Below are 24,506 nucleotides of genomic sequence, written 5' to 3' on the forward strand. Positions count from 1 at the left end.
AAAATTAAGATACAATTCATACAAAACGAAATTCACTTTAAAGAAAGGCTTTCTACACAATAAAAGACAGAATCATTTCTGACAAACTCCATGTCTTATATTGCGCATCAAATGATGCGAAAAAAGTTAAGAAACTCAACGCTAAGCCCTCAGTGCCGAGCAGTTACCTCGCGGGGAGTGCTTGCTGTATTTTGCCTTGTTTTTAATGTACTTAATGTACTGTATGGAAAATAATGTTTTAAATGAACTTGAGATAAAATGAGATGCGCGGGACAGTGCATCTGATCCGCTTCATGTTCGGCAGAGGTGACAGTAGGTGACAAAGTGACAGTAGCACTGATAATGTCTGTCATTAATGTTCAAAGAACAACGGGAACAGAGAAGATTGTAGCTTTAATGATGATTCATCTAGATTTCACTTATTATTTATGCTGTTAATAAAGGTGTTGATAACTTTATTCAATTTCTGTGTAGACTATGTCTGACAGGGAAGGCCAAAGGTAAATATAACATTTATTATAATGGGTTTATGTAAAGATGGTTTTAAGTTCAATTAAATTAAAAGTTGTTATTTTTTAAAGCCTAATAAAAGTTGAAATTGGTAGCTTTCAGTTATACTGTAATGTAACGTCATCAATGTTTCATAGAGACATTAATATCAGTGATACTGGCCTTCATTCATAAAAAGATGCCATTACAACACGCATTTAAAATATGCTGTCTTTAAGTTGTTTCTAAATTAATTTGGAGAGTAACTGAAATTATTACAATATCAAAATATTAAAAACTCTTGAAAAATCATGATTAATTACAGAAAAAATGTGATTCGTTTTTTTAAATTATCAATTCACAGCACTAATATTTTGTTGTGACTTGAAGTACTTAGAGTGCCGTATTTGTCCTGAAAAGTAAATGTGATGTTTGTTACCGCAATACATTTTAGGTCATTCCTATTTTATGTTTTATGTTCTATTATATTAACATTAAAAACACACTCTTTTTACGACTAAAATAACAGTTAAGGGTAAAAAAAAAAAACTGAATTCCCAAAAATTTAAAATGGAAAAAAAAGGAATTAGCAAAAATTAAAACGGAAAAAACGGAAAAAACGGAATTTGGGAAAAAATAAAACTTAGGGCCCTAATATTTAAATGGTCTTTTTGCGTTTAATATTCACAGATGACAACAGAATAAACTTAGCCTACCTTACAATCAACGGCTGAATCCGTTGCTCAGCTTTTCATGAGGTAAATAATTCCAGGATTATTCCTCAACACGTCTCAAAACGATGTATCTAAAGTATAGCACTACACTTGATGTGTTTATTTGAATTGATGTGGGTGTTGATCTGCTCTCATATAATGTCAGTATTTGAATCTCTAAAGAATGCACACTCAGTGGGCGTGGTCGCATTTAGCGGATAATGAGACCCTTGCAAACGACTGACATCTCGGTTTTCAAACAGATTACATGAACACAGAATATTGTTTTTCCATTTGATTCACATTATTTAAAACCTGACATTTCAACGTTTCTTTAGACATATGTCTCATGTTTGTGAGACAAGTAGTCACTAAGCTAGAGTTCCTTTTCTGAAGACTATCTGAATGAACGTCTTTGACAGAGAGGCTGCAGATTAGGGATGGGCATGATTGATCAACGATCGATAATTGATCGTTAAGAATTTCGTCGATCACGTTAATTTGTTATCGATTAATCTAATGCATTTAAAAAAAAAAATCTAATGCAGGTTGCATTGCGTAGTGTGAGTCTTGAAGCAATTAAATGAATTTCACTGTGTGGTGAAGTTCACTGCAAACATTGTTCACTGCAAACAACGAGCAGAGAAAATTACCCAAGGGATCTGCAAGTTCATTGAGTTGGAAATTCTGCCCTTAAGTATTGTTGAGGGCAATGGTTTTCGAGAACGGATACATTTATTGGAACCAGCATATCAAATTCCATCACGACGTACCATCACCAGACTGGTAGAAACTCACTACGAAGAACGAAAGCAGCAGCTGTTAAAAGAATTGAGCAAAGCTGAGAGAGTTGCTCTAACTACAGACTGCTGGACCGCTTTAACAGCTGAGAGCTACATCACCATAACCTGCCAGCTACATCATTCGCTGCGTTTCCATTACAGATTTGCCCAAAACTTTTGCGATATTTTCTAAAGGTCGTTAAAAAAAATATTGCGAAATGACGGCGTTTCTTTTAAACTGATGTTATGCGACTAAAACATTTTTCTCGTGATACGTCATTCCAAAAATTGCTATGTATGTTGTTAGGTTTATGTATATCCCAGCCACCGCGCACCATTATTTTTAATGGAAAGAGACGTGTGTGTTATCCAAGCATTGATTGCATGGAAGGCACCTTATACTAGGCCACTTGAGCGGCACATGAGGTGTTATGATAAATTGTGCCATTTTATATTCTATCGTTTTTTTATGAGTTTAATAAAGAACTCTGTAGCCGCGTTTCCATTACAAATTTGCGCAAAACTTTTGCGATATTTTCTAAAAGTCGATAAAAAAAAATTGCGAAATGACAGCGTTTCCATTAACTGATGTCATGCCACTAAAACATTTTTTTTTCCCTCTCATGATGAATCATTCCAAAAGCTACGTATGTTGTTAGGTTTATGTATATGCCAGCCACTGCACGCCATTATTTTTAATAGTAAGAGATGTGTGTGTTATCCAAGCACTGATGGCAAGGAAAGCACCTTATACTTGAGCGGCACATATGAGGTGTTCTGATAAATTGTGGCATTTTATATTCTATTGTTTTTTGAGTTTAATAAAGAACTCGTCTTCTGTCCAAACATACCATCATCTGTAAAGAATGATCGACTTTTACGTACGCAGGTTATTGTGACGCATTGCCACATACAGAGACGAGCGAAAAGTTTGAATTTGCATGGTGGTAACTCAAAGGTTTTTTTTTACCATTTCGTTATTTTGGCTTGGAATTTCGTTTGTTGGAAATATAAACTGAATTTAGAAATGCTTTTGAAATGAAAAGCTTTGCGTTTATAAACAAAATATATTTTTGAAATGAAGACCGCGTTTGGAGTGGAGTGCAAAATAATCCGTTCCCTGAGTCACGGCCTTTGCTGTTATTGAGTGTACACAAATAAAAGCAGACAGTTTACTGTTTATAATTAGGTCTTGCACTTATCTGTATGGCTAAAAATGACGGAGTATTGTGAGTTTCCGCTGGAATAAGGAAAAAATCCATCAAAAGGTGCCGACGACTTCGTTGGACAGAGGGTTAAAGAAAACGAAGCCTATTTAGTTTCATATACTTAGGCTATGTCTAAATATTATAATTTTTTTATTTCATATGTTGATTATGAAAAGTGAGAACTGAGCAGCATGAGTAAAAATCAGATATGTCTGGGGACATGGATTTTGGGCACTTTCGTTGAATTGTGTTTTCTAGAAAGTCTTTCTTTAAAATTTATTTAGTTTTGTATAAATTGTATTTTAATTTTGATCATTGTTTAATACACTATTTGCCTGTATATTTAATAAATAAGAAGCAATCCAAGATCGTTGGGAATGGGTTGACGTGCGTAACTGGGCTTTTTCTGCGGCCTTTTGAGTAAGGCTGAAACTATAGCGTCTTTGTTTTAATACATTTCTTGAATATGTCTTAATTACAGTAGGCCTATAGAGAGTTATGATATTTGTGGCTGCACCGGGGTCTGTCATTAGCCTACTAGGTAAAATTACGCCACTGCCCTTATTATAAAATATATGTCGTTTTAACAAAAGATCTTGTTATTACTTGAGTGGAAAAAATATGTAGGCCCTGTGTGGGAGCAATGTGTGACCGTACCAGGTAACCTGAATGCGAAAAAACTGTTTCCATGGCAGTTTTGCGAAAATGTCCTTTTTCTAATTGCCTGAAAAACCACCTCGTGCGAGCGTAAAAACTTTTTTGCGATATATGGGAGTTTTTGCGAAATTGAATGGAAACACTGCTAGTGTTTGACTGGCAAATGAACTCAGCGGTCCTGTACACAGAAAGCCTGCCAGTTTTGAGTTACATGTTGACAAAACCTGTCAGATCTAAATATTATGTTTTTTGTTTAAGTTATTGTTTAACATGATTATTTTTTATTAGGCTATTATTATTTTGGAACAGATTAGGTCTTTTTAAGAACGCCGGCTCGCAGCTGCAGGTTCCGCTGCTTTAGAGCATATACAGTGAGGAAAATAAGTATTTGAACACCATGCTATTTTGCAAGTTCTCCCACTTAGAAATCATGGAGGGGTCTGAAATTGTCATCGTAGGTGCATGTCCACTGTGAGAGACAATCAAAAAAAAAAAAAATCCAGAAATCACAATGTATGTTTTTTTTTACTATTTATTTGTATGATACAGCTGCAAATAAGTATTTGAACCAGGGCTCTGAACCGGTTCAAGGAACGAAAACGAAAACCGGAAACGAACGAAATTTTAAGAGGAACGAAAACGAAACCAAAATCATTTGAATCGTTCTGAACAGAAACGTTAAGTTGAAATGACCATTAACCGGTTAATAACGTTATTTTATCGTTCTCTTTTAATATTTTAATTTGGCAGTGACCAATAATGAATAGAGTTGTACAGCATGTGACGTTGACGGATCAAGCGTGAGTGAAATGCACCAGTCATCTATGAATCTAGCGGTAACGCAAGTCAGTGTGAGCGCGCATTTTCATGCCTCAAGTAGACATTTCTTTCCCCGCTGAGGTCTACAATGAAAGCGCAGGTATTGGAGGACATTCTTTTCGTACGTTTAAATAAGTAGTACGGACTTTAAGCTCAAATAGTCTGATTTAGGCTAGTTTGTGGATTTCATTTAAGCCTATCCAAGTAGGTTACTAGCATCTATCAAAAATTTTTCCTATAGTCTTTCAGATTGCCAATACAGGTCAATGTTTTCTATATAGAAGGTTGATGCTTCGTATTAAATGGTATGTTATATTGCATTAAATGATCAAGCTTTATTAGCTGACTGAATTTGATTATGTGATGCAAGGACGTGTTGCGCAGTGTTTGCTTTGAAAATACCAGTTGACAGTGCATTAAAAGAGCAATGGTTATCCAGTTTATTCTTTATTCATGCAATTTTTAAAACAAGTTGTGTTGAAAAAAGTTATGTACAAAGAATGTTATCACTCTTCTGAAAACAATAGGGAAATAGAGGGCCACTTTCCGCTCCATTAAAACTGGTCAATATTTGTCCCGCTGTTTATGCTTTTTAATTAATGCATGTATTTCTGTTGTGGTTTTAAAAATTTTATGAAATAAATATTCAACTTTAATTATCATGCGTTATATTATTATTGAGTGAAAATAAGTCTTTATTTATACATATTTGTTTAAAGTATAGGCTAAATTAAAATAACGTTATTAACCGTTTTCGGAACAGTAATGTTTAATGAGGAACGCAAAAACGGAAACGTTAAAATATCGATTCTGTTCGGAGTGAACCGATTTATATTTTTTTCCGTTTTTAAGCCCTGATTTGAACACCTGTCTATCAGCTAGAATTCTGACCCTCAAAGACCTGTTAGTCTGCCTTTAACTCTTAACTGTCACCGTCCACAGGTGGGACGCCTGGTGCTCTTTTTTTGATCGCCTTTTTTTCATATCATATATTTAAGTAATTATCACAAATTAGGTATCATTTGAAAGCTTACAAACTCAAAATTCATCCTGTGAAAACCGTTTTGAAATCGGACATTGTGTTGCCATGGAAACGTTACTCTAAATTATTCTAGTGGGCTCCTCCCCTAGTGGGCGCTGTCATGTTTCATATTACAACAATTATTTTAACTACTTTATATTCAAAATCTTTTCCAATCTTGACAAAACGCATATTGTCGGAAAGGTCTGAGTCTCAAGGGTCCATATTTGGTGACTGTTTTGTGATGGAAGTAATATTTGGACAGAAATTTACAGGAAAATGCATCAAAACAACAATAAATGGAATTTGAATGACACCCGGTGGCTATTTTTGGTACAGCACCCTAAACAAAATCTCATGGGGACTTCAATTTTTGTGATATCAACTTCAAATTTGGAACACAAATTGGTTAGACAAATGGCTTTGATTTTATAGTAATTTTATAGTAAATTCTTTTTTGTAAAATATATATTTTATTTGAAATAAAAATTTAGTACAGTATTTTTCATTTACAGTAAATTTAAACTTCCATAACTATTTCATACTTTCATATTTTGAATTGCTTTCACTTCAGCAATAATCTGCAGAATGTCGTCTTTAAAACGAGACCAAACTTTGGTCTATATTCCAAAGCATTCTTGAATTACAGCCCTTTAAGTTTGGATAGTGCATTTTCATGTGTATTCTCAAAAAGGGGGGTGACAGTTAAAGGGTTAAAATGTCCACCTCCACTCCATTTATTATCCTAAATTAGATGCACCTGAGGTCGTTAGCTGCATAAAGACACCTGTCCACCCCATACAATCAGTAAGAATCCAACTACTAACATGGCCAAGACCAAAGAGCTGTCCAAAGACACTAGAGACAAAATTGTACACCTGCACTCAGTTTCACTTTATTTCGGCGCTATCTGGACTCTGGAGGCATGCTGTATAACGCTAACCAATCAGACCTCAGCTACCGTGCAAAACGACGCAATAACCCATAAAAAAGAGACAAATATTTTTTTTTAAAGTCAGGGCAATCATCGTTCTCATGATCGATGATCGCTGTCACGTTCGAGTACTCGATTACTCGACCACTGTTGCCCATCCCTAGTTACGAACACTGGTTATAGGATTAAGTAATGCCGATGTTGTACCGTGGTATTTGTGGGAGTTTTCAGCGACCACCTGGCTGAGATTTAGACGTGTGTGGTGTGTGTCTCTCCAGTGTTTCCCACACATAGACTAAAGGCTGCAACATACTCTGCAAGAACAGAGAAAAAAGTTCTCGCTCCCAGGGCTGTGAGAACAAAATGACGTCATTTTGTTCTCGGAGCCCTGGTTTGGGAGTTCTCGCAGCTCGTTCTCGACACATCATCGACACATCATCTGAGCAGAACTTTTTTCTTGTGGGTGTCCGAGAACTATTGTGTGATTGGTCAAAATTTTAAAGTGAGCGGGGTTAATGCGGAGAAACGGAGATGTTCTGCACCTGCTTTATTCGTGAAGTATGGAATGTCCTGGCCAGAACGAACTTTGTTCTTGTTCTTGCCACCTCGAGAAAACAAACAAATTTCTTTGTTCTTGCAGAGTATGTTCCAAGCTTAAGTCGCAGTGGTGCGCCACAGAATCAACATCAGAATCGGCTGCCAAAGCGAATTTTTATCCCGCTAAAGCCTTATTTGATCGGTGAGTGATGAGACTGACTGTTGCGCTTCTGTTGCTGAGAGAACGAGCAGAGAGCGTGCCCCTCCTCCGGTGTGCGCGCACTCTCACAGTCTTCAAACTGTCTTGCTCTCCCTCCCTCGCGCATATTAATCAAAATCAATTGAGAATTTACACGATGGTAAAAGGTCGAAAGACCGAAGTTTCACGTGGAGCATTGGGAGATTTTTTTCCTGAATTACTGCTGGTGTTGCTCTACAAGAGATTAAGTTAAGTGCACCTAAGCATTACATGACTAGGTTGTAAATAGTTTTAAAATTAAGTATAGTATAGTCAGTGTGCACTTTATTATGCTGCTTGCTTGTTGCTACTGTGTGCAATAGTGTAATTATTTTATTTATGCTTAAATATTTATTTTCAGAATTTATTTTCACCACTGAACTTTTTTTTCTTCTTGTTCTACCTGACCTGTTTTTACTATTTGTTAAATATTGTTTTTTTTTAGTTCAATAAATGTTCCTATTTTAAATTATCATCATGATCATTGTCATTTTTATGATGTAAATTGAGGGAGCAAAAGCACTATCGGCTCCAAATATCGGCTCAAGAAAATCGGCAGCCCGTATCGGTCATCGGCTAAGGCCGATGAAAAATCGGTATCGGCACTAAAAAAATACATATCGGTCGATCCCTAATTTTCATTATCAATTTTATCGATTTGTTGTTGCAGCCCTAGTCTTTAGCAAAACAGATATTGTCTGCGGCCAAAATCCAGTCTGTTCTGAGGTGCATAGAGCAAAAAGTTGTCAACTAAATAGCATAAGTTGTCCACACTGAGAAACCTACAACAATATACAATATAAAAAAATATATTTTCATAGACCCTTGTTTTGGTCTAATTGTATATTTCTCAGTTTGCACACAACTTCTGCTATTTTACGCTAGTCTTTAGTAAATCCTGACAGCAGTTTTTTAACGGCAAAAGAGGGTTTGCTCATGCGCAAGCTGTAAGTAAATCTGACGTAGTCAGAAAGTAGTATCTTTAGTATATCCTAGTACGTGTACTGTATAGCAGTGTATATCCTTAATGTGTACTGTAACACCCATCGTGCAGATGGTAATATCCATGATTCATGCTTTTCCCATAATAGGATTCATTATCTTGCCTGATTTATGCATGCTTCATGTCTTTATGTAAATCAGTTTTCAGTGGCGGCTTGTGCACATTGTATTGTGACACTAACAACACTAAACATATGTAGAGGCCAAAGTGAGCCGTTAGTCATAAGTGTGTGAGTCGGTAGCGTTTCCCTAAGTAGGGAGCTAATGTTGCAGCGTGCATGTGTAAGTGACTGACTCTGTGCTCTTGTTTGCAGACGTCCTCTCCAGCCATCATGGCAGTCAGGCTGTGTGATGTGGCTTCTCTTCTGAGAAGTGGCTCGTGGGCAGCCGAGCCGTGGACTGGGGTTTGTGGGATATTTTAATTTCTTCTTTCGTCACTGTCAGTCTAGTGTTACTGTGAGCTGTGCTGATTTTGGTTGTTTATCTTTGGATAACTGCATCTAAAATCATTTGATCAAATTTAAAATCAGCTGAGCGATTGTCAGGCCATAAATGTTCAAATGATTCGTTTGTGTTTGTAGTGTGTAGTGTTTGATTTGTGTAGTGATGCTGATCTCTAGTAGAATGAATTCTTCCTTTCTTTTGTTTGTTTTTGCTTCACTGGCACTTTCCACAAATAGGGTACTAAATGGGGAATAGGGATTTCTTTTTAACCTAACCAACAACCGAAGCTTGTTACCCGATCAATAACCATTAACCAACAAGATTGTTAAATTACAATTAAATTATAATTAATAAATATCTGGGACCTTATACAGTTAACAAAAGTTATACATGCGCAAAAAGCAGCATAAACAACCGAACATGGATTTGCATATCGTCACATCACACCTGCAGCACTTTTGTGAAAGTAGAAAAACTGAATAAAATCATATAAAAATGAATAAATACTAGTGCTGTCAAACGATTAAAATATTTAATCGCGATTAATCGCATTAATGTCATAGTTAACTCACAATTAATCGCACATTTTTATTTATTCTAAATGTCCCTTGATTTCTTTTTGTCCCATTATTTTTTCTTATTTTAATGCTCTTATCAACATAGAAAAGTGGATCGGCTTGCTTTGTTCAAATGTTTGTTTTATTGAAAACAACATTGGCATACTTTAGTGTTCGATTTCACACCAACATTCTCACTTGGAGCAAATAATCGCTCACACAATGTAACACTGCCCATCAATAAAAGGGTGAAACAAATACTTTGTTGCACAAACAGCCCCTTCAACAGCCCTTTCTAAGGGATCAAAACAGGGTGATACAAAATAAAATTACAAAGTGCACATGCAAGGTAAACTAGGACTCCGCCTATAGTGCAGTTAAACCAGGGGTCGCCAACTAGCGGACTCCGGTCCGAATCCGGACCGCGAAGCCTTTTGACGTAATGAAACAGTTAACGTTGCAATGCTCAGTTACTACGTTCAGACCCAGACGCGCGGTCAAGCATGCAGTGAAGAAGAGACTGATGGTGCGTTCACACCGGACGCGAATGCCGCGACATGCACGCCGCTTAGTCCGCGCCGCAGAATGTCTATTTGCGTCTTTGCATTGACTTAAATCACTCGCGCAAAACGCTTCATTCGCGTCTGGTGTGTACGCACCATCAGAGCAGAAAGCAGCGCTCAAGACAAGCACTTTTAGTTGAAGACCCCTGAGTTAAACCATGGCTTAATACGTTTCTCATTTCGGCGTCTCACGCTTGCCATCCACGTCTACTCTTTTAATGGCCCAAACGAGTGCGGGCAGCCGCAGCGTGCCTGATGTTTTGTTTCCGGTCTAGCTACATCCGGAGTGGTGTTGTAGTTTTTCTAACGTTATTAGTTGTTGCAACAGCATGTGAAAAAACTACAAAGTTTGTTAGACCAAAAAGAACGTTAATCTCGCGATAAAAAAATTGACGCCGTTAAAATAGGTTTGCGTTAACGTCGTTAATAACGCGTTTAACTGACAGCACTAATAAATACGCAAAATCCACTATTTCCAAACTTTTTACATGCACATTTTTTATCACATCTTTAATCTCATTCTAAATCCGTAGGGTTTAATATGGAGTTGGCCCACCCGTTGCAGCTATAACAGCTTCATCTCTTCTGTGAAGGCTTTCCACAAGGTTTAGGAGTGTGTTTATGGGAATTTTTGACCATTCTTCTAGAAGCGCATTTGTGAGGTCAGGCTCTGATTTTGGAAGAGAAGGACTGGCTCACAGTCTCCGCTCTAATTCATCCCAAAGGTGTTCGATCTGTTTGAGGTCAGGACTCTGTGCAGACCAGTCAAGTTCCTCCACACCAAACTCGCTCATCCATGTCTTTATGGACCTTGCTTTGTGCACTGGTGCGCAGTCATGTTCTTACAAGAAGGGGCCATCCCCAAACTTTTCCCACAAAGTTGGAAGCATGAAATTGTCCAAAATGTATTGGTGTGCTGAAGCATTAAGAGGTCCTTTCACTGGAACTAAGGTGCCAAGCCCAAGCCCCTGAAAAACAACCCCACATCATGATCTCCCCTCCACCTAACTTTACACTTGGCACAATGCAGTCAGGCAAGTACCGTTCTTCTGGCGACCGTCAAACCCAGACTCGTCCATCAGATTGCCAGACAGAGAAGCATGATTGGTCACTCCAGAGAACACGTCTGATGTTTTGCATGACACTTGACTTTAGGCTTGGATGCAGTTGCTCGGCCATGGAAACCCATTCCATGAAGCTCTCTACGCACTGTTCTTGAGCTAATCTGAAGGCCACAAGAAGTTTGGGGGTCTGTAGCTATTGGCACTGGAGAAAGTTTGCGACTTCTGCGCACTGTTCGCCTCAGCATGTGCTGACCCCACTCTGTGATTTTTACGTGGCCTATCACGTTTGTGTGTAAATACGTTTTTTGCTAACATTTTCTACTTCTGATGTCATGTAATTTCTAGCGAGAAATTACTAATGTAGTAATTAAATATTTGTTTAGTTCTCACCAAAGCGCTCTCTATTTTTTACTGTAGATCATTAAACTACGGTGGCCCAGTAGTGCACAACACAACGCAATATAAAAAGCAATCATAAGTTCACAACACAACGAAAACAATCCACAACACAACGGAATCAAGCCACAACACAACGAAATGCTCTTAACCACTCGGGGTCACTCAGAGTGCTGTAAAGTTGCCACTAGAGCTGCAACTAACGATTATTTTTTCTGTCGACTAATCTAACGATTATTTTTTCGATTAGTCGACTAATCTAACGATTATTTTCCGGATTAATCTGATGATTCTTTTTTACTGATTATTGTATTTCAAAGAGGGTAGTGAATTTGTATATTATTTTAACATGAAATCAATGAATGATGACAATATTAATTGTATTTCAGGAAGGGTAGTGTACATAGTATGCCATTTTATAATGAAATATATGAACACAAGAAGCTTTTTAAACATAATATATAATGATACTATTCATCATAAAATGTATACAGAGTAGGCCTAATTAGGAAAAGTTGTTCACTATAGTAGTTGAGTATGATTTACTAATTGATTTGTGTCAATAGTAAACGAAAATGCACTTGTATTATCTGCAAAAGGTTCACATACAGGAACTTTTAGCATTGTGTTAATGTATAACTAGTCGTCTATTTTGACGATACATGTGCATAAACAACGACTAAAGCTGCCAGAAGTTTTTGCCCAAACTTCAAAGACACATTTAAATGATTAAAGCTAGAGGCATATCTTAACTTTAATGTTACTTTAATCATGTAAACTACCTATATACAGCAAGTTATTATGCATATGTGTTTGGGACAGAGCGGAACCAGGTCGCATTAACGGCAGATATATGCAGCCCATAATAAATAAAAGCACGAGACGTACTGGGGTCGGAGAAGAACCCCGGAAAATGTGACCGTCTGTTGCAATACACGCGCCACGGTTCAGCTACGCGAGAGAACACTGGCAGCAGGGTTGCCAGGTTTACACAACAAAACCCACCCATTCGTTACTCAAAACTAGCCCAAAACAAGCCCAATCGCGTTTCGGGGAGGTTCTCTGGTAAACATCGCGTTCGGGGGGTTAAATATGTGTGTTTTTTTGCTTCAACCCGCGGACATGAGACACAGCCCGCGGCAACAGTGTAGAAGTAACGTTAGCCCAATTCCGCGGAAAAAAGCGGACTTGGCAACACTGACTGCAGTGTGAAAGCTCCCGCTCTCCACGCGCACAGCTTCTGCTCTGCCACCGCGCGCAGTGTGAAACCGGCGTTACAGAGCGAACAAAGCACAGTTTTATTCGGCTTCTGTTTAAAGTACTCCCACACTTTTGAATGTCGCGGTCTGGCTTTATATGATAAATGATCATTTTCACTATGCCCGGGAGCAGAAGCCGCCATTATTCTAGATCTTCTGTTCCATTCTAGAACGTAAATAATGTGCCGCCGACGCGTCGACGCATTTCACGCACGTCGACGTATTTTCGTAGTCGACGTCATCGACGACGTCGACCCGTCGTTGCAGCCCTAGTTGCCACTGTTCTATAGAATCGGCAATCTTACAAAGATATCAATACCACAATTAGTTTTGTCAGTATGTTGGCTAACCATTGTTTATCGACATTAAATATTAATTCAAAATCACCTACATGCATTATAGCTACATATTTATGCTCGAGAATGCTTTGACCCGATACCACAGCGCAAAGGGAACGTCTGCCAATTCCACCAAGTGGTTGAAACAAATTAAAATTTTAATATTTAAAAACAGACATGTTAAAATTCCACAGCTTGATTGTATTGGTAAAACTGACTTATGCTGCGTTCACACCAAACGCGAATAGTGTCAAAATCGCATCTACCGCGTCTAGTTTCACGCGCAAACACTTTGAATGCATTCGCACATCCGCGGCGAATTGGACGTGCGTAGAAATCGAGCGTTTGAAGCGAAATAGACGCGTGTTCAAGGCACTCCAGGAGAAATGTTATAAAACACCACTCTGCCTCTTTTCATTTTTATTAAAAATATATATTAAGCATTAATAGCCACACAAAACGCATGACCCTGAAGTGTCTGCAGAGACCGTGTCAATTAGACTCCCCCTGAAATTGCATCGTCGACACGGCATCCTCAATAAACCCGTCTCTGGCGTGATGACTCCGATTGTTCGAATATTACAATTTAGTAATACTTAAATCGATGTCATCCTCAATAAACCCGCCTCCGGCGTGTTGCCTCCGATCCTTCGAATATTCCGATCTATTATGACCTCTGACCTGTGTAAAGTTTCCAGAATAATAATCATACACTGCTTGTTAATTGGCCAGAGGAGAACTGGCACCCCGACTGAGCCTGGTTTCTCCCAAGGTTTATTTTTCTCCATTAGGTCACCTGATGGGGTTTTGGTTTCCTTGCCACTGTTGCCTCTGGCTTGGCGTGCTCAGTTGGGGACACTAAATATTTCAAAAATGTTCAATTAAATATCCAAATAAATCTAATTATTAAACTAAATTAACCATATAAACTAAATTACTGATCTAAAGCCCACACTGTCACTGTATGATAATTGAAATGAACTGATGACATAACCGTTTTCTCCAGAACGGCTAGACGGCTGAATAAAATTATGCTGCCTTATTTTCTTGTTTAACACTGTAAAGCTGCTTTGAAACAATCTGCATCGTTAAAAGTGCTATATAAATAAAGTTGACTTGACAAATGTGGTCCAGGCAACTCCTACATTATTTTCACTGCATGTATATTTCAATATCCTAAAAAATAAAGTTATGAAACTTCTCTTTGCCCTCAGTCAAAACGATTTGGCAGGCAACAAATTATAGGTTCATGACACCAAAGATCGCCCATTAGATCTACACAAGATGCACCACTACAGGACATCAGATCCAGCGGCAAATGTCAGAAGGACTAGCCTGAAAAAGCTCATTTTGTGACACAATAGTAGTATTTTTAAATTATGCAGGGTTTCTCGTCATGTCACTTTACCACATGACAGCAGCAAGCAGGCTCCTGATTGGTTAACGTGGCGCTAATTGACGCAAAAGTTAACATTTTTCAACTCTGGCGTCAGACACGAATTCGCTTCAAACGTGTGAATGCACAAAAGCACCAGTCGCGTGTAACGCGCGTATCGTGCAAGACGCTCAATTCGCGCGAACGAGGCGGAATCACGTCCTTCGCGGCGCGGGACCTCCAGACGCGCGTCAAAGCGCCTTTCCATTGACTTAACATTGAAATCAATCGCGCCAGGCGCTCTATTCGCGTTTTGTGTGAACGCAGCATTAGTGATGCACAACACAACATTGGAATTTGAAAATAAAAAATAAAAAAAGTTAATTTAATTCATATAAATGATATGTTTCAACTTGTTGGAATTGGCAGAATTAGCGCCGTGGCAGCGGGTCAGAGCGTTCTCGAGCATAAATATGCAGCTATAATGCACATAGGTGATTTTGAATTGATATTTCATGTCGATATACAATTGCACACTGAACAATGAAAAATGAACCGAAGCCTACTATTTGTCAACTCCAAAACAAGTTAATGGAAAGGAAACCGAGACTGCAGAAAGCGGAGTGCACCATTTCAGTTTCGAATGATGTCTTGCGCTCGTCTGTGTGACCATAAAATGAGTATTTTATGTAGTCTTCGCTGTTATAAGGAAACACTTTGAGTGAATGTGCACTGCAGACGCCACACACACACACACACACACACACACACACACACACACACACACACACACACACACACACACACACACACACACACACACACACACACACTCTTATCAGTTCTAACTTGACATCGCAGCCTGTTCAAAATCAAAAGAAAATAGTCAACCAAAGTTAGATTGCTCAATTTAAATAGTCTGTAGTACAATATGTAGTGTTCAGCATGAGCACCACCCCACTGTGGTTATGCAAAGCACGTTTTCGCATGTGAAGGATGATGTTTCATGTCGATACTGGAGCGCAAATGAAGTACATAATCTAGTTTACATAATAAATAATAGTTTAGCATCCAAATAAATGCACGCATTTGGATTCGCTTTGAATGAGCAAGGTTTTCTATGTGAGCCCAACATTAGTTTTAGTTTCACTTTAAATTCATTTTTGGCTTGCTGTTCATATTACTACTTGTACGGTATTCTTGTTCTGTTCTGAATACAGTTACTTTTAATTGATTTATGGAGTGAGGGGGACTAAAATAGCCTATAGCTACGTTAACCCTAAAACAGGCAACGTGAACCACGAGTTACATACTCTTTAGTGTCTTGTTTGGGGCACAAAGATGTTTTCATCATATCCTTTTATTATTTATCATAGCCTGGTCTGTCTTGAGTATGCTGGTCACATGATTTGTTTCAAGTTTTGTGTGATCAATTAGTCAGCCTGACCTAAACCCAACATGGGCGCCATTGGTGCAGGACATTCAGATTTTGTGATATTAGGGCTGGGCGATTAATCGATTTTTATCGATTAACTTGAATGTGTAGTTTACGTCAACTTGTTTGAATGAAAATCGGTTTTCTCTTTAACATCTGCCAAAAAAATCCCCCGCTGCAAAGTATGTTTGAAGTCTGAACGGAACCACACTATTCATTTGAGCTGCGCGAACTGTTGGAGCAACAGCGCAGCATGAGCTCACACACGGGCCGTTCTCGATCATGCGACACCGTTACTACACCGCGCTGGAAGATCTAGTGAGAAAGCATTTACATTCACCACAGAATTAACAACATCACTACTGCAAGATCTAGTGGAAGCGTTCAGCGCAGAATTCTGTTATAAACCACAGATATCAGATCAAACAGCGCTGACATGGAGACCAGGAGAAACATTAAGACAACATGAGCGAAGATCAGGGGTTTCAGTCTCAAATCTCCAACATTCACCATGATTTACTGTAGTAACACCACATGGATTTAATGTGGGGGAATCGATTTAAATCGTAAATCAATATTGCCCAGCCCTAGCTCATACTGTGTATGAATGATACATTTTATGGCCTTTTCTGTGACTGGCCAGTTTGTTGTGATTTGTTTCAGTCATGGACTGAATTGAATACATTTCTTTAATATTTAAAGGTGTTAACTGTAATCTTGCGCTGCAAAATGATAACTTTGATATAAGGCATTCAAATTAATCACAATTATTTAATGAATGAAGCACACAAAAAATGTATGACAGCCCTAAAACGGCAAATAATCGTCATAACTGCAATTATTATTATTTTTAGACAATTAATCGTCTGCCAAATCGTGACGGGCTAATCACACATTATCTAGCGCAGCTGATTGGTTGCTGTGGCATCTGCGGCCAATGAGCTTGCTGCTCAACATTCAAATACTTGCCATTGTTAGCTGGTAGCAGTCTGCAGCACGCTTCAGAAAATCCTACACCTTCCCCAGCTCCACCTGTATAGATCTGCAACGGGGGGTTATTTCATGTAGGCCTATGTTATATGTGCTGCAGCGGGTCTTACATGCTCACAGCAATATCTGAAAATGCACAAAATGTGGGACACAGATGGGTTTGTCTTTGGATTACTGGTCACTTATGATTTACCGTATGAATTCTTAGATGCATCAGATTATCAAACAGACATTTGATGTTTAAGCTGTTTAAAAATGTTGACCAGTTAGTTATAATGGCTAATAGCAATGTTAAAAACATGGGCTATAATCAATGATTTAAAGCAAAATATAATTATCAGTTACTGATTTCTACCCTGTTTGTGGAAGTGCCTTCTGTTCTGAGGTTTTTCTTTCCTAGAATACATTCCTTTGTTTGCATGGTGGTTATTACACTGGTTCTGGTGCTGCTGTTGTTGTTTTTTTGCATTTGAGCTTTTGAGCTTGTCTTTTTTTTAATAATGATTTAACAGACTCACAAACTCCCCTGTTCCTTTTTATATTTCTTTTTAAGAACATATAATGCTCTTGGTATAATTTGCAGAATTAGCTGATAGAGATATAAGCAAAATAGCTTATGTTAAAGCGGTGGATTCAATTTGCATTTGTGTCCTCAGATAAAGTGCACTTGTTGTTTTTTTGTCAAAGATTATCTCATTTGAATACACGACAGATGAGAGCTCAAACTATGACATGTAAGGATGGCAATGTGCCAGGTCTGTGGTCCTGTCCATGACACCAAACAAAATTTATGGATTTTGTAACGAAACATGATGCACCCAGTTTGAATGTGGAAATGTGAGTGAGGGTTGACAGCTATGGCATGTGACAAGTTACCCTCAACAGACTTTCATGTTCATTAATTTGTAATTTCCATGTTTTCATCACTAACTCCATGTGTTTTTGCGCCTTATAGCAGGTGATCGCAGCCATGGAGACACAGCTGTCAAACGGGCCGAGCTGTCCCACCAGCAATGGTCCCAACAGTGTCTCTAACAACTGCACATCACCTGTGGAGATGCCCAATGGCACAGAGGACAGTAAAACCAATCTGATCGTGAACTACCTCCCACAGAACATGACACAGGAAGAGCTCAAGAGTTTGTTCGGCAGCATCGGAGAGATCGAGTCGTGCAAACTTGTGCGAGACAAAATCACTGGTACTCGCGATTATCTCTGTAATGATTTTTAATTTGTGAATCATCTGTTGTGGTTGACCGATATGGATTTTTTTCTTTCTTCCAGTATCTTATATCTTACAGAGCAGGGTGGCTGACGGCCATATATATTTGATTTAACATGTTAATTTAATTAGTTATGGAAAAATGGTTTTGGTAAAATGGTAAAAACGATTTAATGCATTTATTGCACATTCATAAAGAGAGAAATGTACTTAATTCTTGAATGAATCCGCCGTTTGAATGAATCGAATGAATGAATGAATGACTCAATGACTTACTCATTTAGACATTTACCGCCACCTATTGGCAGGTTTAGTTTCTTTATTTAGGGTATCGCTTCATTTATAAAAATAATTTCACATGAATTGAAAATTGTTTCAAACCTGTATGACTATTTCTTTTGCGGAACATAAAAGATATTTTGAAGAATGTTTGTAACCAAATTGTTTTGGTCTATACATATATCTAAATAGAAATTCCGATGCAGCTTCTGAAAAAAAACAAAAAAAACATGGCCATTGTAGCCTAAAAGTTTATGCATAATAAATTCTGTTAAATAAAATAAAATTTCTTTCTAAAGCTACTTTTTGTAATGTCTTTTTGATGATTTTCTCATTTAACACAATAATGACATTATCTTTTGGGGGTAATTTCTCAGCCAAATTTGATTTGCGATTACCGTAATTAAACATGTAATTAGATAAAAAAACAAACAAAATGAAATTGATTGACAGCACTATTTATCAATATACAGTATATATACACCGATCAGGCACAACATTATGACCTAATATTGTATTGGTCCCCCTTTTGCTGCCAAAACAGCTCTGACCCATCGAGGCATGGACTCCACTAGACCCCTGAAGGTGTGCTGTGGTATCTGGCACCCATCTGGCACTTAGCAGCAGATCCTTTAAGTCCTGTATTTAGCGAGGTGGGGCCTCCATGGATCCGACTTGTTTGTTCAGCACATCCCACAGATGCTCGATTGAATTGAGAACCTTAGTGGAATTTAGAGGCCAAGTCAACACCTCAAACTTGTTGTGCTACACTAACCATTCCTGAACCATTTTTATCACAGCCACCAGGGAATACCGTTTCCATGAAAGGGTGTATATGGTCTGCAACAATGCTTAAGTAGGTGGTACGTGTCAAAGTGACATCCGCATGGATGGTAGGACACAAGGTTTCCCAGCAGAACATTCCCCATGCTCTGCCAGCTTGCTTTCTTTCCATAGTGCATCCTGATGCCATGTGTTCCCCAGGTAAGCGACGCACATGCACCTGGCCATCCATGTGATGTAAAAGAGAATGTGATTAATCAGACCAGGCCACCTTCTTCCATTGCTCCGTGGTCTAGTTCTGATGTTCACGTGCCCGCTGTTGGCGCTTTTGGTGGTGGACAGGGGTCAGCATGGGCACCCTGACTGGTCTGTGGCTATGCAGCACCATATGCAAAAAAACTACGATGTACTGTGTATTCTGACACCTTTCTATCAGAACCAGCATTAACTTCTTGAGCAATTTGAGCTACAGTAGCTCGTCTGTTTGATTAGACCATATGGGCCAGCCTTCGCTCCCCACGTGCATCAATGAGCCTTGGCCGCCCTTTACCACTGTTCCTTTCTTGGACCACTTTTGACAGAGACTGACCAATGCAGACCGGGAACACCCCACAAGAGCTGCAGTTTTGGAGATGCTCTGACCTAGTCGTCTAGCCATCACAATTTGGCCCTTGTCAAACTTGCTCATCCTTACATTTCCCCTGCTTCTAACACATCAACTTTGAGGACAAAATGTTCACCTGCTGCCTAATATATCCCACCCACCAACAGGTGCTGTGATGAAGAGATGATCAGTGTTATTCACTTCACTTGTCATAATGTTATGCTTGATCGGTGTATATTCTATAATTATATTCTATAATTGTATACATCTAGCACTGTGCACCTCAGCATGCACTGACCCTGCTCTGATTTTTACATGGCCTACCACTTCGTGGCTGAGTTGCTGTTGTTCCCAATTGCTTCCACTTTGTTATAATACCACTAACAGTTGACCGTAGAATATTTAGTAGTGAGGAAATTTCATGAATGGACTTATTGCACCGGTGGTAACCTATCACGGTACCACGCTTGAATTCACTGAGCTCCTGAGAGCAACCCTTTCTTTCACAAATGTTTGTAAAATTACGCTGCGTCCCAATTCGCATACTATACGTACTATAGTATAGCATGCGAATATAGTATAGTAATAGTATTCGAAAAAATTATTAGTATGTAACAAATCGTAGTATGTTGTAAATGAGTATTCCAAAGATTCCCGGATGGTCTACTATTTCCGGTCAGAATTCGAAGTACAGACCGATGCGCACTCTATTTCCCACAACCCATTGCGAGATAGACGAGGATTCGATTAGAACTACAAACATGGATAAAAAGTTAAACTACAAACATGACGGTTAAGTGAGTCCGACGGTTAAGTCGAGAGGTTTAGATAAAGGGGTTTGAGTGAGCAATTATCAGTATTTAACCTGACGAAAAGATATTAATTCAATATTATCCACATTATATTTCGCCTGCAGCAGCATTGTGAACTTTAGTAATGATAACGTTTGGCCATTAACTTTTAAATGCATCATTATATTTAAACTGCAAACACATGAGGAGTCTGCATTAAAGACCCACGAATGGCAGATCAACGTGCTTCTACATTTCTCTCTGATATGGTAGGAAATTAAATTGAATGTGGAGGATTTGAACTGTGACGATGATTGACAGGGCAGTTTAAACTTTGACGGGGTGCACGTAACTAAGCAACAGAGTCCATTATGGATGACAAAGCTTGCATACTCTTCTGCTACACGCTCAAAAGCATGTACTTTTTCTTCCCAAAAAGAGTACATACTTTTAGGTCGTAGTATAAGTAGGCGAATTGGGATGCAGTGGTAGTCTGTCTAGGTGCTTGATTTTATACACCTGTGGACATGGAAGTGATTGGAACACCTGAATTCAATGATTTGGAGGGGTGACCCAATACTTTTGCCAATATAGTGTATATCGGTCGACCACTAATCATCTGTATTTTTAAACAAATCTTCGGTTATTGAATCATTTCAATTCCTGTCATAATTTTTTTATAATTTGTTCACCCGCAGAAAATGTCTGGACAAATTAATGAAAAGTTGTTTTAGTAAAAGATTCAAAAGATTTGATTCACTGGGATGAATTACTGTGGTCTCTGATTAAACCCTCTTATTTGGTTTGATTTTTGACAGCTGCAGTAACCCAGATGCTTTTCATATGGTGGCTTTACACATCACCATCTCACCTCACAGACCTGTGTGCACAGTACAGCATACTTCCTGTGTGTTAGAGACAGTCTGATCTATAAATGCACTGCTATTCTTATAAATCCTCACCTCTCTGTTTATGTGTGTGTGTAGGTCAGAGTCTGGGTTACGGCTTTGTGAACTATGTGGAACCCAAAGATGCCGAAAAAGCCATCAACACTTTAAATGGTCTCAGACTGCAGACCAAGACCATCAAGGTAAGGTCTGTCTGATATGAGACTGCTGTCATGGATATACTGCTCATGTGTGTGCCCATCACATGACTCTACACTAAGCTTGTGTGTGTCCAGGTGTCATATGCTCGACCAAGCTCAGCGTCCATCCGTGATGCTAACCTGTATGTGAGCGGTCTTCCTAAAACTATGACCCAAAAAGAGCTGGAGCAGCTGTTCTCGCAGTATGGCCGCATCATCACCTCCAGGATACTCGTGGACCAGGTCACAGGTAAGATCAGACCGACTACATCACGCTGTGGTCATGCTCTCGTGTTTGTGTGTGTGTGCTGAGTTTGGCCAAATATAAAGCACATTTAAAATATGGCTGCAATAAGAGTCGAGAGTGTCATATTGCTATCCAAATTGTGTGTATTTAGAAACAGTATTTATGTATGTGGGTTGTGATCAGTGATGTGCCAAAATGATTTTTTTTTAAAGACACAATGAAAACTAAATTAAAGTTCTCTTTCTGTCTGTCACTTTTGCTTTCATGTCAATACCAACACTATCTTTGACACATTCAGAAAAGACCAATGGAATTGGCTTGTGTAATTTTCATGCCAGGCCACGCCTCTGGACAAACGAGTATAGGCGAGTAAGGTGGCTGGTTTACTGTTGGTTTTCAGCACATCACGCTTTCTCTCTCTTCTGAGTGTGCACAAATACACTATTGCCAAAAGTATTGGGACACCCCTCCAAATCATTGAATTCAGGTGTTCCAATCACTTCCATGGACACAGGTGTATACAATCAAGCACCTAGGCATACAGCTGCTTCTACAAACATTTGTGAAAGAATGGGTCGCTCTCAGGCGCTCAGTGAATTCAAGCATGGTACCTTGATAAGTCCATTCACGAAATGTCCTTACTACTAAATATTCCACGGTCAACTGTTAGTAGTATTATAACAAAGTGAAAGCAATTGGGAACATCCGAAACTCATTCACGAAGTAAAATCACAGAACGGGGTCAGCGCATGCTGAGGCGCACAGTGTGCAGAAGTCGGCAACTTTCTGCAGAGTCAGTAGCTACAGTAGCTTTTCCGGTGTTCTCCTCCGACCCCTGTTTGTCTCGTGCTTTGATTTAGGATGGGCAGCATAAATCTGCTGCGAATGCAACCCTGTTCCCCTCTGTCCCAAACACATATGCATATAACATGCTGTATATAGGTAGTTTACATGATGAAAGTAACCTAAAAGTTAAGATATGCCTCTAGTTTTAATAATTTAAACAGGCCTTTGAAGTTTGGGCAAAAACTTCTGGCAGTGATGTGTTTTCGTGCGGCATGAATGCTGCTCTAATCTGTTTACATGGGCGGTGAAAAAAATACACACTGCTTACACTCTGCTAACACGTGCAGTGTGAAACCGGCCTAAGAATATTATTTGACGCATATTTTTAAATTTATAGATTTTACTAGTATTAGTGTTATTATAGTTAAACTAAAATGATAAACAAATATCTTTACTTAAAATTCATAAATAAATGTTAAATGACATAAAATGAAATGTAAAGAAATTAAACTTTTCTTATTTTCATTTAGTTGAAATTAACTAGGGATGGGTCGCGATTTTCGAATATTCGATTAGTTATTTAATTATAGAATATCGAATAGTATATGCGATTATCGTCAAAAAAAAACCCCCATGTTGTCGGTGCGGATGTGGTGCTGACGCGTTCATGTAACCAGAGGGAGGCGCTGCCAATAACGCTCCTAAAAGCTGCCAGTCAGCTCTCAGGGTGTTTTATACTGGACACGTTTGCTGCGGTCCGAGTCTGATTGTTCCCTTCGCCTCCGCAGTGTTGGTCTGGTTTCACACTCAACTTGAACCCTGGTGCGTTTGCGTTCATCTTACGTCATCACAAACGTGCACGGGCGTGATAGAAAACAGAACGCGGGTCAATATATTGGGCTTTTTTCAATTAATTTGGTGCTATTATGTGCAGCTGAGTAAGCGACACTTGGGTTTACCGTATGTGTGTCGCTTGAAGGCGGCTTTGCTGCTTGCAAACAGACTCTTTTGAGGAGACGGTGAATTGCCATTCATTTGCTGCCCTGATTGCACTCTATGCGCGAATACACTGCAGGCTCGTTCTCGCGATCGTATCTCAGGTAAATCATCAACACTATCATCTCTTACGTGTATGTTATTGAACTAATGACATTGTAATCGGCTAAAACGCATGCGCTGGTTACTTTCTTCCAGAACAAGTGCGCACCCGAGTGTTGTTTGCACATTCACGTGAATCGTGGCACAGCTCCGAGAGCAACCGAACTCCGGTTGTGTGTTCTCGGGTTCGGTACCTCAGTGCACACCAAGCTCTGTAGGTAAGCTTTCACATTAGCAATTTTTCATGCTAACCGTGCCCCATTCCGAACTAAAATGCCAGAGTAAAAACTCCGAGACAACAGAAGAATAACACATCGTCTCACGCGCACGCTGTAGACTTGTGGCATTTTTCAGGTAACATGGGGCGATGTCACATTAGTCATATGTTTCAGCATTTTACAATAAATATATGGCTTGAGTTGATATAACCTATTTCCTAATGAATTAAACAGTTTATCCTACAGATTGAGAGCGTGAATGGTCTCTCTCCCTCTCTCTCTCTGTTTATGTGTGTAGCCTTTACACGCGTGCATGCGGGGGAGGAGTTGCGATTTTCGAATAAAAATCGAATAATTCCCAGCGATCTTCGAATATAATTTTTGCTTGAAATGCCCATCTCTAAAATGAACCTAATGTTCATTAACCAAATGTACAAGCTCAAGAACAGTGCGTAGAGAGCTTTATGGAATGGGTTTCCATGGCTGAGCTGCTGCATCCAAGCCTCACATCACCAAGTACAATGCAAAGCGTAGGATTCAGTGGTGTAAAGCACGCCGCCACTGGACTCA

General features: G+C 39.0%; 1 protein-coding gene across 6 annotated transcripts in view; it reads left to right on the top strand.

The window, feature by feature from the left end:
• Positions 1–8,732: 8,732 nt before the first annotated feature.
• The window catches only part of elavl2 (ELAV like neuron-specific RNA binding protein 2), a gene marked incomplete at both ends in the record, with an annotated part of 35,432 nt that continues 19,658 nt past the window's right edge, over positions 8,733–24,506 (top strand). For 4 of the 6 annotated variants that reach the window (XM_079808350.1, XM_079808352.1, XM_079808354.1 and 1 more), the window contains 4 exons: positions 8,733–8,804; positions 17,777–18,020; positions 21,487–21,590; positions 21,684–21,837. In XM_079808350.1, coding sequence (XP_079664476.1) covers positions 8,733–8,804; positions 17,777–18,020; positions 21,487–21,590; positions 21,684–21,837 — 574 coding nt within the window. The remainder of the gene's footprint in view (positions 8,805–17,776; positions 18,021–21,486; positions 21,591–21,683; positions 21,838–24,506) is intronic. The other 2 variants (XM_079808351.1, XM_079808353.1) reach the window with 1 other exon arrangement.

Source organism: Gobio gobio (genome assembly GCF_949357685.1).
Source record: "Gobio gobio genome assembly, chromosome: 24".
NCBI classification, from domain to species: Eukaryota; Metazoa; Chordata; class Actinopteri; order Cypriniformes; family Gobionidae; genus Gobio; species Gobio gobio.